Source organism: Paramormyrops kingsleyae, chromosome 15, assembly GCF_048594095.1.
Source record: "Paramormyrops kingsleyae isolate MSU_618 chromosome 15, PKINGS_0.4, whole genome shotgun sequence".
Lineage (NCBI taxonomy): Eukaryota > Metazoa > Chordata > Actinopteri > Osteoglossiformes > Mormyridae > Paramormyrops > Paramormyrops kingsleyae.
Window position 1 is genome coordinate 254,861 of NC_132811.1, and position 14,513 is coordinate 269,373.

Sequence of the window (14,513 nt, forward strand, 5' to 3'; positions counted from 1 at the left end):
TTGGGGGGTCACTGAAGAAATGATGGAAGCTAAAGAACAGCATGCATGCTCTGCTCTCCCCAAACGCCTACTGATGTTTACAGGAGACAGTGCCCACCAGCCCAAACTCCCCAAATGAGGCAGTGCACCTCTACGGTAAACAGGTTACCCAGCCAGGTGATGAACGCCGCCATGCACTGAACACCGGCACATGCTATACACGCTTGCTGCCGTGGGGTACAGGCTGAAAGTTCCTGCAGCTATACACTAAATGCCAGCACACGTTGAATACAGCCATACACTGAACATCGCCTTGTGCTGAACGTTGGCACAGGCTGAATGCTCCTGCCGACACATGCTGACTGCCACCATGTGCTTAATGCCACCACACACTGTACGCCGGCACCCGCTGAACATGCCTGTCGGCACATGCTGAACACTGCCACGAGCTGAACGTGCCTGCTGCCATGCTCTGAACACCGGAATGCTCTGAACACCACCATATGGTGGCGATGGTGGTGCAGGAGGTGCAGGAGGTAGTGCTACCGTGCGGCAACCGGAGGGTTGCAGGTTCGAGCCCCGGGTCCTCCTGACTCCATCGAAGTGTCCTTGAGCAAGGCACTGAACCCCAAATTGCTCCCGGTGAGCTGGTTGGCACCTTGCATGGTAGCCTCCGCCACCGGTGTGTGAATGTGAGTGTGGATGGGTGAATGTGAGGCATAACTGTAAAGCGCTTTGGTACTCGTAAGAGTAGTAAAAAGCGCTATACAAATGCAGTCCATTTACCATTTACCATATGCCATATGACGCCAGCAGACCAGCAGCAGGTGGGCAATTAGCAGGAGCAGATCCCAGTAGACAGAGGAGGGGAGCGGCACAGAGCAGCCAGGCCCACCGAGGTTGCCACCAGCCGCAAGGCACACGCTGGCACACACAGAGCCCTCAGGGGGTACCATTAACAAGTCGCATGTTAATTAGGGCAGGTGTGCTGATGACCCACAAGTCTGTCTGTCGAAACAAGTAATATGTTACAGCTGTAGGCTGGAAACACGCAAACAGGGATGTTAGGGACTGGATATTGAGCAACCTCCTACACCGAACTCCAACATGGCAGACAGGATCACGGGGCTCACAGCAATGCGGCTACACGCACATCCGAATACACATCACCAGCCCTTACACCGTCCACACCGACACAGTGGACAGGCTCACAGCAATGTGGCCGCACGCACATCCCGATACACATCACCAGCCCTTACACCGTCCACACCGACAGTGGACAGGGTCACAGCAATGTGGCCGCACGCACATCCCGATACACATCACCAGCCCTTACACCGTCCACACCGACACGGTGGACAGGGTCACAGCAATGCGGCCACACGCACATCCCGATACACATCACCAGCCCTTACACCGTCCACACCGACACGGTGGACAGGGTCACAGCAATGCGGCCACACGCACATCCCGATACACATCACCAGCCCTTACACCGTCCACACCGACACGGTGGACAGGGTCACAGCAATGCGGCCACACGCACATCCCGATACACATCACCAGCCCTTACACCGTCCACACCGACACGGTGGACAGGGTCACAGCAATGCGGCCACACGCACATCCCAATACACATCACCAGCCCTTACACTGTCCACACAGACAGGATCATGGGGCTCACAGGCTTGCAGCTATGCAACCGTATGCACGTCCCGATACGCATCACCAGGACATACACCGTCCACACCAACATGGCGGGCAGGATCGTGGGGCTTACAGCTACGCCATCACACGCACGTCCTGATACACATCACATGGCACAAGGGCAGCGGGTCATAACCATGAGTGATGCATTCATGGTCCATGAATTCAACCCTGCTATCTGGCCTCAGAAACAGTGCCCTAAAGTATCTTCTATTGGCACTCATGATATATGCCCCACTAACCTCTAAAGACCGAAGCTAATGGGGGTTACAGTTCCCCCGCACACACCCCCACGATTCACCTTCACAAGCTGGCCATATCCCCATGCCAAGAATTAGTATAAAAGGCAGCAGACCCCCCCATACAGAGCCCCCACCGAGCAGAATGATGGAGCGGCTCATGTCAGGGATACAGGCATTCCTGGCACTTACTGCGCCCATTCAGCCTCCCTGCAGCCGACGGCGTCGGGCACTGCGATGCCCGTGGGGCACACGGCAAAGTCACGGCGAGGCCGCACGCCCCTCCGCATCGCGGCTCATGGTCTCTGCTACACAGGTGTGACTGCACAACCACAAGGAGGCAGCGAAGCGACTGGCAGCTCTGTCTAACTCCGATATCATCAACAGAATCGGTCCTTATCTGCCCCCCGGTCAGAACCATCTGGCCCCAGGCTGAGAGATGATCAGCTCGTCTCGCACGTCCAGCGTGCCACAATGTCGGGGGAACGATCCGCTCGGCTGCTTTATACTTAGACTGCATTCCTCCAGGACTCTGGGCCCGATTCAGCACTTTGCAGCTAGTCTGGGGGCCACTGTCACCTTACCCAGGATCTAAAGACTAGTGCACAGCACTATGCAACAGCCAGCTTTTAAAAAAACCTTCTACACCAAATTAAATGAGATTTCTAAAAACCCACATTTTACGAAGATTACACCATCCACAGTCTCCATTTAAATGAAGAATACATTTATTCATCACTAAATGTAACACGCCACCACAAAAACATGTGCATGACATGGATCCAATCGTTTTCATTCTAGTCACAGTGCACAAGAGAAAAAAAAAATGCATAAAACTCCTGGTAGGATTTTTCATATTCAAATATGAAATGGGTATTTTAGGGCCTGCTGGATCCTCTGGCTTTCCAACAAGCCAGGTGTCAGAGTTTCTCTGCTCGTATTCCAATATAATCTGCCACTGTGCTGCACACAGGAAACGAGGTGGTTTACAGACCATTTCATTCGCTTGACTGGTAATCAGGATCTTCAAAATTTATGCAAAAAGATCACCATGCTAAAGTGAGAGATCACCGATTTCTGGAGATCTGCTAGACATTAACAGCACATCCATAAAGCAGCAGCTATCAAAATGTCAAACGTCCCAGGAAGACCTGCAGTTGTACCTTAGGGCAGAGGAAGAGCGGACTCAGCTGTACCCCTATAAGGCTCATTTGGGTAAAGTTATGTAATCATCCTGTTAAATAAAGCCAAAACTAATTCCACAGGGACACGGCATTCAAGAGGCGGCAGTCCAGGAGAGTGTCACACTGACAAAGCCACGCTCCGCTTCTTAATCCCCAGCTGGAAGAAAGCGACAAATTCCCCAGCACTCCGAACTGGCTGAGTGTGCCACTTAAACACATGACAATAATGGGCCCTCCATATGGAGCATTGTTAACAGGCAGAAAGGGCCGCTCCCCACCGCCGGCACCAGGCCAGGCTGGTTTATCTACAGGAAATAGACGGGGAGCCAGCTTCAGCTTGGCGGGTGGGGAAGACGGATAATTAAAGGAAAAACCTGGCCGGTATTCCTCACTTGAGAAAGACTACACCTCCATACACGCTCCACACGGTTTCTAGTCCTGCCAGATTATTCCGTCACTCTCTGTCTTACAGTAAGCCAGGCTTAAACGTCTTTGTTACCCGCACAGCACAGACACAGTGCCACAGCAGAGTAATCATCACGAGGGAGTTAGTCACGCCCATTGTCTCACACTGCCCAAATTCACTACGCTCTGGCGCTCCTCAGCAATGGGCCAGCGAGTGAGGCGCTCTGTGACATTACGGGACCACAAACCGGCAAGGCTGGCAAGAAGAGCTAGCAAGGGAGGCCCTCGGTGATGTGGGGGACACACCAGCAGACGGCAAGATGGGCAAGACAGTGTGGCGCTTGGTGATGTGGGGGTCACAAGTGAATAGAGTGGAGTTTGAACATGTGACCCCACTAGCAGAGCAGCATAAAAGCTTCCAGCACCTCAGAAATAACTAAGCCCCTGTCTGGACGCCACAGCGGGGGGGTGGGGGACGCCTTCGGGCTGCTGGGCCCAGCTGGAGGTATCAGAGCCATACATCTTTTCTATTTCTGAAATCTCTGAAAATATTCAAATGAGAGAAGCCTAGAAAACTGCAAGCTTGTTCAAACTCAGTGCAATGAAAAGGGTCAATTAGCGATCAAAGGTTCAACTCCCAGCACAGCCCTGAAGGTTCTCCTCAGTTTACTATTAAAGGACAATTGGTAGAAAGATTACAGTCACATTTCACCCGTTGAAGGACATGCATCAGAAATTCCTAGAATAAATCAAAGAGAAACCCTGTTCCGCAGTGACCTCCCGTCCAGGGGGCCCTCTGCATTGTGCCCCATGCTGCCTACGGCAGGTCACAGGTTCACCAAGACCCTGTTCGGAATAAGCAGTTATGAAAGATGGATCACTGATGATAAATGGGTTTCTTATTATTATTATTATTTATCTACCCCTCCCCCTGTGACACTGGCTGGCAGGGATGGATGGATGGATGGATGGATGGGGACCATTAAGTCCGTGTCACCTACAGCCCATCAAAAGCTGTGACAGGAATGACCAGAACTTTCAGAAAGCATGCCTGGGTATTCAAATGGGTCAATGGAAGATGTATAACAAGTGATCTGTAAGGAACAGAGGCATGTAATGCAAAACGACTTCTACTGTAAATGCACATCAGTGTAGAACTAGAAATTATGCTTTTGGAAGAACATTGTATTCCCCAGACAAGCCCCCCCCCCCCCCCCCCCATATAATCATGACTCGTCCCACACCCCCAAACTCTACGATCAGCTGGAAATGTGAAAGCCAATAAATGTGTTTTTACCTGAATGCTTCAAGTCCTAAATGTGACATGTAACTCAAACTTTGCCTGTCAATTTATCACACCTCCCACTTTTATGCCACTCTACTCCATCTTTCCCCACCAACTTATGTGGTTAACTAAGTATTTCTTAGGACATTAAGACATAGAAGACTGTCTTAAAATGTCCATCCATCCATCCATTTTCTGAAACTGCTTGTCCTATTCAGGGTAGTGGGGGTTCTGGAGCCTATGCCAAAGGCTATGGACGCAAGTCAGGGAACAACCCAAGGTGGGGCACCAACCCATCGCAGGGCACAATCATACACCATTCACTCACACATGCACACCTACGGGCACTTTGGCATCTCCAATTAGCCTCCGCATGTTTTTGGACTGAGGGGAGAAACCAAAGTACCTGGAGGAAACCCCACGACAACACGGGGAGAACATGCAAACTCTACACACATGGAACCCAGGCGGAGACTCGAACCCAGGTCCCAGAGGTGTGAGGCAACAGTGCTGACCACCATGCCAGCATGTTGCCCCCGTCATAAAATGTCATATATATTATTTACATTCTTTATGTGTAAATAATTACATTGAATTATTCTATTTATTACTTCTTTATTTGCACTATGCGTGTGACATGACAGCTAAAACAGTAACAGATGCACCAATGGTATAACTAAATAACTACCATAAAAAGTCAAACAGGCAGACACATACAGACCCCATTTTGGGATTCGCACATGATAAATTTCACCAAATGAAAATATCACATAATACTGAAACAATTTCCATAATACAAAATCTTTATTAATAGCGCAACTTTGTGTGACTTGTCTCAGTATAATAAAGTCCACCAGATTTGTGCCTGTTTTCATGTGTCACCACTGATTAGGAGACAATGAAACACCACCATGATAAATTTTGCTGTCTACCAGACTGCTCAGATTAACATTTATTTTATATTGGTATATTCAGAGAATCATCTCATGACCCACACTTTGAGAACCACTGACCTGTACGGTGTTCCTGGAAAGAATACATGTAGATTAACCATGTTCATAAGATGGGTTCTTCCTGTCTGCCCTCTGCTGCCACTTACTGCTGCTGCGTCAGTCTTGGGGTGACGAGTCTCAGAGATTTTCAGCCATATTTATGGTTGTGAAATGGTAAAAAGATTAAAGAGAGTAAAGAGAGTAATAAGAGTAATGGGATCAAGATCTTCATCCATAGAATGTGTATGCAAAGTTTGAAAAGGATCCATGAAATACTTTTAGAGTTACTGTGTTCATAACACCAAATTTCTTTCGCAGCTGTTTCTTCTTTTGCTGCCACAGACTTACTGCTTCATTGACCTTTATCTGTACGCTGTTTGTGTGGACTAGTAATAAGTGTCATCCGATGTTTTTGACTTTCACATACTTACCCCTTTGCTGGCACTAAGCTGCATTGCTTTAGTTTTGCAGTGATTTCTCAAAATTTGACTAGTTCCAGGTTTGAAAAAGATCTGACAAATATCATGGTCGGGTATCATTTGGGCTTTTTCCCAATAGCGGTGCTAAAACAACAGTTTTAAAATGGAACCAGTGCCTAAAATGGTGCCCTGAACTGATACTTAAAAAAATAAAAACATGAAACCAAACATTAAATAACGACTTATTTTATTTCTAAGGCAAATTTGACCTTCAAACTGAAGAATACATCGACAGCTACATGGCATCAAAATGAAGCAGAATTCCTCCTGGTACATAACCATCATATGGCGCTTCATTGGATGACCATATCAAACACTTCTAGAACTGTTGTTTTAACAAGATCAAGTGTCAAAGTGTCCGATTTCTGCTGTCACTATACAACGCTGTTTCAATTTTGGTGGACTCTGTCTCAGAATATAATCAGTTCCAGCTTGTCACCAAACAATGCCTCAGGAAAGTTCAAAATGGATCCATCAAATCCATTTTTGAGTTACCATCCTAACGAAAAAGTGTCTGTAGCAGCAGCCCAGTCCCAAAAGCATCTGTATTCCTCATCCAGGGAAGGCAACATAAACACCACTTCAGAGTATTTGTACCACTAAAAACATTTTTTGTAACGAACAGCTTTAGCTAGGAAGACTGTAGCAGTTAACAGAATGTTTTAATTATGTAAATGAGCACATCTGTGATGACAACAATTTCCAGTCTGTTCAGTGGTGATGTTGAATTCATCCTAGTCAAATTAGCGATTACAACAGAACGTCTTATAAATAAGTAGTAATTCCCACAATTAAGTTCCCTCAATTTGCAGCTAATCGGTTAAAAAATAAATGAAAATTGCTGTTTCCCAGCATGGCCTGCAAAGCCATCATTCACATTCTCCCTATCAGAATAAAGGTAAACAGCCAATTAGCGAGACCCCCCCAAACATATTGGTAAGCACATTAGCTTCATTGCCAATGCTGAACTGACTGAAATTATATAGCAGATAAGTGTCTGATACAAGATTAACTATACAGACTTATTTACTTCACCGAGATGACGGCATGCCAAGATCTGCTTGTTCAATCTTCATTTCCATGGGCAAGTTTTCCCCAAACACAAAGGTGATCATTCAGAATCACAGCATGACTATTCTCATAGACATCAGCAAACAGCACAGCCTCACCTTGCTTCATGGAGAAAGCAGGGGACAGCCAAGCGCACAACTCAAACCCGAACTTAGGACTATTCTGATAGACGTCAGCAAACAGCACAGCCTCAGCTTGCTTCATGGAGAAAGCAGGGGACAGCCAAGCGCACAACTCAAACCCGAACTTAGGACTATTCTCATAGACGTCAGCAAACAGCACAGCCTCAGCTTGCTTCATGGAGAAAGCAGGGGACAGCCAAGCGCACAACTCAAACCCGGAACTTAGGACTATTCTCATAGATGTCAGCAAACAGCACAGCCTCACCTTGCTTCATGGAGAAAGCAGGGGACAGCCAAGCGCACAACTCAAACCCGGAACTTAGGATTGCTGTGGCTGGTGGGGACAGGGGGTGGGAATCGGCTTATCCTGCAGCCTAAAACACAATTAAGCTTGAGAGATGACTTAGACAGGGTAAGGTAGCAGTGTGTGGAGGTATCATGTTAGTATCAGAACTTTCCAGATCTGACCCAGCCGCAACACACAGTACCTGAAGCAATGAGCTGAAATATCATGACCCCCTCCACGCAAAGCAAATAATGTCAGCTACCTTGTACCTGAACCACGAACTGCTGGCAGAGGTGTTATGCTGAAGCTGCCCCATTGTCCCCTACCTGTCCTTGTCGGAACATGCCGACCCCATAGGGGACGTTCAGCTCTGTCCTGGCTAACTGATTGGAATTACAAATTCTATAGGTTTTCAGGTGAGGAGATTACCTGCAACAGATTATCCCCAATGCCCCTCAAGCCAGACAGTAATTCCCCTGTCAGCACCTCGCCTACTGCACGATGGATTTTACTTTGTAATGCAACTTTCCCCATCAGTCAGTTTCTATCGCCAAGACCTCTCCAGCCCAGTTTGCAAGTAAGATGGTACCCATTAAATGGTACTGCATGGTAGAAATTTCAAAAGGAATCTATCACTCAAATCTATCCCCACAATAACCAGGGAATGACACTAAGACAGAAAAGATCTTGAGACAGACCCTAAAAAACTTTCACTCCATCCAGATCTTCATCAGCATTTTCAAAAAAGCCAAGACATGTCAAGATTAGTTAGGGAGGTTATCATTCCTCACTAGAAGCCGCCAGATCAAGCAGGACCAGGAGCTCACAATGAACTTCTGAACCACTTCACTCCGGTAATTTCTTCACCACACTCCTCAGACAAGTCATGGAGGCACCACGGCAAACAGAAGAGATCAGCATCACTGGTACCATTCACCTACAGCAGAGCCCGAACCCAAAACTAATGAGGCAGGCTAACAGGCCCCAGGTCCGCTGACTAACACGCTTTATCACATCAACAATTTCCGGGTGCCGTCGATGCAGAGGCATTAACGAGACAGCAGGTCTGGGCAGAGTTAACATATTAACACTGCTATCGGTCAATATTCTTTAAAAATCAAGATATGGGTCTGATGTGTCAATCTTGGCAATATTTAAACTTTATTAGTATTAAAAGACAGCAGCACCAGAGCTCAAGGCTGGACTGGGATCCATTTGGCCCTGGACACTGGGGTCCCCCAGTTTTGACCGTGGGTGTTCATCCACGATAAATTTTGCTGACCCAACAGGAAAATGCCCAGCATGCCAGACAGACAGTCCAGCCCTGCTAGAGCTAAAGAAATGGCTATGAAATAATGGAGATGACTGCATTAGACCATCAGCCATTTTCCGTAAGGAAGGATGAGGGATTTCTTTGGCTCACTTCCCAGTGTCACTCTGAAGAAATGAGGGACTCCCCCCACCCCACCCCCTAGTTCGTTCACTCAGGGCAAAAACAGGGGAGAAATTGCATCTCGTCTCAGATCAAAACAAAACACTTATTTTACAATACAGGATGATCCCATAGAATATGGGATGGGTGAGATCTCTACCAGAGGATTTTATACAGCCAGCAACGGCCTTCTAATTCATTATTAAATCTGGCCAGCAGATCAAACATCATTCCACTGAGTTTCACAGCCATTGGTTGTTGATATTTGTGAAAATTTCCAAATCAGTGCACCACTAAGTAGGTCATATCAAGGCTGAAAGTGAATTCCTGACAAAGAAAAGTTCATTCATGAACTTCCATCCATCTGTCTTTTGTAACTGCTTGTCCCATTCAGGGTCGTGGGGGTACAGAGCCTATGGGCGTAAGGTGGGGAACAACCCAGGATGGGGCACCAACCCACCGCAGGACAGGGTATAAACCAGGAGGGGGCGCCAACCTATCGCAGGGCACACTCACATACCAGTCACTCACACACACACCATTCACACACACACACACCATACACACACCCCATACACACACACACCCACCCACCATTCACACACACACACCGCATACACACACACACACCGCATACACACACACACACACCCCATACACACACACACACACCCCATACACACACACACACACACACACACACACACACCCACCCACCCACCATTCACACACACACACACACACACCTCATACACACACACACACCATTCACATGCACAAGCTCTTATATTTTATACTGCTTTATCAAAACCACATCTTTGGTGACTCCAAACGTATGACCCAGGACCAGCCCACAATTTATAGGGGGTGCACGGCCATTTTGGAGGTCACACCGTGTTTTGAGCTCCTGGTCTTATACAGGGTTCTCCTCTCAGTCAATAAGGCAGCTCCGGCAGCCGTTCAGGAAGGAGGGGGTTCCATTTTCAGCGCTGCTTTCAAGCAGCCAGCCACGTCTTAGCGCTCCCGGAGCAAAGGGCTGCTGCGGGCCCCGGTAATTACAGGGAATGCCTGGGCTGGGGCTGCGTCTCTGGCTTCTGCCCTCCGCTGCCTGTTAAGCTAAGATATATGTACACAGGGAACAGGGTTCTGACTTCAGCTCACATGATTTAAAACTGCTCTTAAAGGTCAGCACGAACAACTAGAACAAGTTTAAAACCCTAAAGTAACCTTTAATACAGAAATATACAGTATAACAGATGCACAGCAAGATAACATTTACAGAAGCATTGTAACTAATCACCCATCTTCCTTAACTGCTTGTCCAGTGCAGGGTGACATTGGAGTGCTGGAGAGTGCAAGGCAGCAGAGGACCAGTGCACTGGAGGGCTCTCTGTCTCATACATACAAATATACACACACACACACGCAGATACACAAACACATACAGAAAGACACACAGAGATACACACACAAACACACGCAGATACACAGAAAGACACACACACACACACACACACACACAAAGACAGAGATATACACAGATACAGACATACACACAGACAGACATACAGATAGAATTTAGAATTTGGTGATCAGTGATCACTGTTGACACACCACAGCACACAGTGCACAACAACGAAATGTGTCCTCTGCGTTTAATCCATATGTGACATAGCAGGGGGCAGCTAATTCAGCACCCGGGGAGCAGGGCTTGGGGACAGTACCTTGCATAGGGTACCTCACCCACTGCCCCAGATAGACAAACACAGATATACAAACAAACAAACACACACACACACACAGACAGACGAACACAGACAGACAGACAGACAGACAGACAGACAGACAGAGACAGACAGACAGACAGACAGACAGACAGACAGACAGACAGACAGACAGACAGACAGACAGACAGACAGACAGACAGACAGACAGACAGACAGACAGACAGACAGACAGACAGACAGACAGACAGACAGACACACACACACACACACACACACAGGGCAATTTAAAGCTACCAGGTTTCCAGCCTGCATGATGTTCCACAGGGTGAAGACAGACTGGGGGAGGGATTTGAACACCAAGCCCTGAAAGGGGGGGGGTGGCCACAGCCCTATGCATACAAACATAAATACGTGCAATTTGTCTTAAGTACTGATGCAATGATTAAGACTAATTATAGATGTATTTTTTACAAGGTCGTTACCAACTCAATAGGACGTCTTTAACCTCTCATATCTCATAATTGTTTTATACTGAAACTAATTAATAAACAGTTTATGAAGGTTAATGGGATTTTTCAGCAGAAATTATAAACGGAACACGATGCTATATAACAGAGTTCTTCAAATCTGGACCTCGATTCCAAATCCAGGCCTTGTTTTCAGTTTTCCGAGGTAGTTAGTTTAATTACTGATTCTGATTGGTCAGAGGCTTCACACCTGACTGACAGGTAAAGGAAGGCTGGAAAACCAGTAGTGCTCAGACCTCGAGGACTGTGATTTAAATAACCCTGATATATAATCTCCCATTATGACGCGTCTCAACACTGCACATCACACCGGGGGCCCGGTACATAACGTCACCGAGTTACTGCCTGGGGCCGCTCGTATAAGCACATCACACCGGGGGCCCAGTACATAACGTCACCGAGTTACTGCCTGGGGCCCCTCGTATAAGCACATCACACCGGGGGCCCGGTACATAACGTCACCGAGTTACTGCCTGGGGCCCCTCGTATAAGCACATCACACCGGGGGCCCGGTGCATAACGTCACTTAGTTACTGCCTGCTCACCTGAAAAGCTCCTGAGGCAGGCAGGGGGCTGAATTCTTAAGAAGCCCCCCCGCCCCCGGAAGCTGGCCCCCATCCCTTTATGAAGCCAGAGCCAGAAACCGCCTGCTCCAAGAAGCCAGCCAGACTATGCAGTCAGCAAACTGGGCCTCAGGTATCGAAAGGCTCTGAACACACAGCAAGCCTGACATCTGTTCTCTGACTAAAGCAAATAAAAAAAAACCTGAAAGGTATTGGAAGATGGAGCAGGAAAAACAGGGGAAATGACCACAGGGCCAAACTGGGAGATCACTCTGGTGCCCAAGGGATTCGAACCGGTAACCTTCTGGTCACAGGCACAGCACCCTAACCTGCCAAGTCGCACACCGTCCTCATTATATTGAAGGATGTAAAGCACCTGCAGGGATCTCGCCTCACTGATTAATCGGCCCCTGCGATGACCTCTGGCCTGACTCAAATGTCACCACAACCCTTTGTCACAGACGGCTGGAAATGCGCACAGTCACCCTGTAAAAAGTGGTTATTTAAGAAGTCCTCAGACCAGAAGAGAAGATCTTGAATTTGGCATCTATGACAAGGGAAGCATTTTGGTTTATCTGCCGATAAGAAATGCAGTAAAAGGCATCTTTCCAAAAGAACCGCAAAATTAAAAATGACATCATGATGAAATACGGGCCGGCAGAGAGAAGCGTGCAGACACCCCGGAGCGAGTTGGCGTGTTCTAACGGGGTCCCCGCGGCTCGGCTGCGGGCTCCGGGTCGGCCAGAACATCTACAGCCACCCGGAAGACATGCTCATGTTCGGACTAACATACCATAAAAACGTAAAAGGTTACAAAATCAGTAGTTCCCTATGATTTGTAGTCCCATAAATATTAAGACCTCTTGGCGAGTGCAAAGAATTACAGAGAGCATAGTTAAGCCGGGTGTAATTGAAAATTTCCGAAGATCGAGCCTTTTTCGGCAGATTTAATTAGATGCACTCCGGGGTAGCTCACCGTCTGACACGCCATCAAAATATTAACGAGCGGCGGAGCATGCCCCCCCCCCGTCACGTTCATTAGCGCGCGAGACGCACTCTGGAATGGTACAGCGCCAGGTGTGGCGGCAGCATACCCACCTTAACGGTCTGGTCCAGGGAGGCGGTGGCCACTCTGGCCTGGGGGCCCATCAGGCCACAGTGGATGTCCGTGATGGGGAGGGAGTGGCTGGCCCAGACGTGCCGGGGCTCGGGGCTGGCTGAGAGGTCTGGCTGCAGCACACTGCAAGACAAGGTCATGGAGGCTCACAGACAGGCCAACACACTCACGCACGCACACTGCAAGACAAGGTCATGGAGGCTCACAGACAGGCCAACACACTCACGCACGCACACTGCAAGACAAGGCCATGGAGGCTCACAGACAGGCCAGCACGCGCCAGCATGCACACACGCACACTGCAAGACAAGGTCATGGGGGCTCACAGACAGGCCAACACACGCACGCACACTGCAAGACAAGGTCATGGAGGCTCACAGACAGGCCAACACACTCACGCACGCACACTGCAAGACAAGGCCATGGAGGCTCACAGACAGGCCAACACACGCACGCACACTGCAAGACAAGGTCATGGAGGCTCACAGACAGGCCAACACACTCACGCACGCAAACTGAAAGACAAGGTCATGGGGGCTCACAGACAGGCCAGCACGCTCCAGCATGCATGCACGCACACCTGGCAACCCTCTGGGGCACCATCTACTAACTGCAGCACGTCCCCACACAGCCCCAGCAATGTACCACGGGCTACAACAAACAACCAAGAATAAACCAAGCAATCGAGAACAACAAACACCTGGTTCAGGTGTGCATGGAGCTGGGAAGGAGCAAAAACGTGGACTGCCTGTGAGTCCCAGAGGACCCAGTTAAATAATGCACTGTTCCTTCAGTAAAGAGGTAAAAGTCAGATATATTTTATAAACTGTGAGCTATTCATCATACCACCTAAAGGCAAATTTGTTTTCAGGCGACTTGCGGGAAAAGGGAACACAGTGCTGGCAAGTCATTCTTCTACATCAGGTACAAAAACAGATGGTTAATATAATACAAATGTGAAATATGACATCAGTTTGGTTTTATAGTGGACGGACAGACACAGACAGAGACAGACAAAGAGACACAGACAGACAGACAGAGACAACTGAGCGAATCATAGGGATGCAGTTCCAAGGACCATGGGAATCATCCTCTAAGTTTCTAAGATAAAAAGCCAAATCAAAACCAGATGGAGGTTTCACATCAATTAAGGCTATTTAACAAGGATTATGTCCCAATAGCGCCTTTCATTAATTGCAGCTTCAAATGGTGACTCAGGTTAATTCTAGTTTGATACCATCAGCACTAAAACAGATGGAGGAATGTTAAAAAGCTACATTTTCAGAGTTTCTAAAAGGAGAGACGTAAAGCACAGGAACTCAAACGTGTGCAGTGACAAGGAGGAGCTCTGGAAGTGCCAGCACTGAGCCGTCGTCTTCAGTTCACTTTGGGTCATTT

The 14,513-nt window shown here is 48.1% G+C and overlaps 1 protein-coding gene across 1 annotated transcript in view; it reads right to left on the minus strand.

Annotated features, from left to right (window-relative positions):
- Nucleotides 1-14,513, minus strand: part of wdr18 (WD repeat domain 18) — a 65,642-nt gene that overhangs the window by 39,843 nt on the left and 11,286 nt on the right. The window contains exon 4 of the mRNA XM_023843719.2: nucleotides 13,097-13,238. Within this exon, the coding sequence (XP_023699487.1) occupies nucleotides 13,097-13,238 (142 nt within the window). The remainder of the gene's footprint in view (nucleotides 1-13,096; nucleotides 13,239-14,513) is intronic.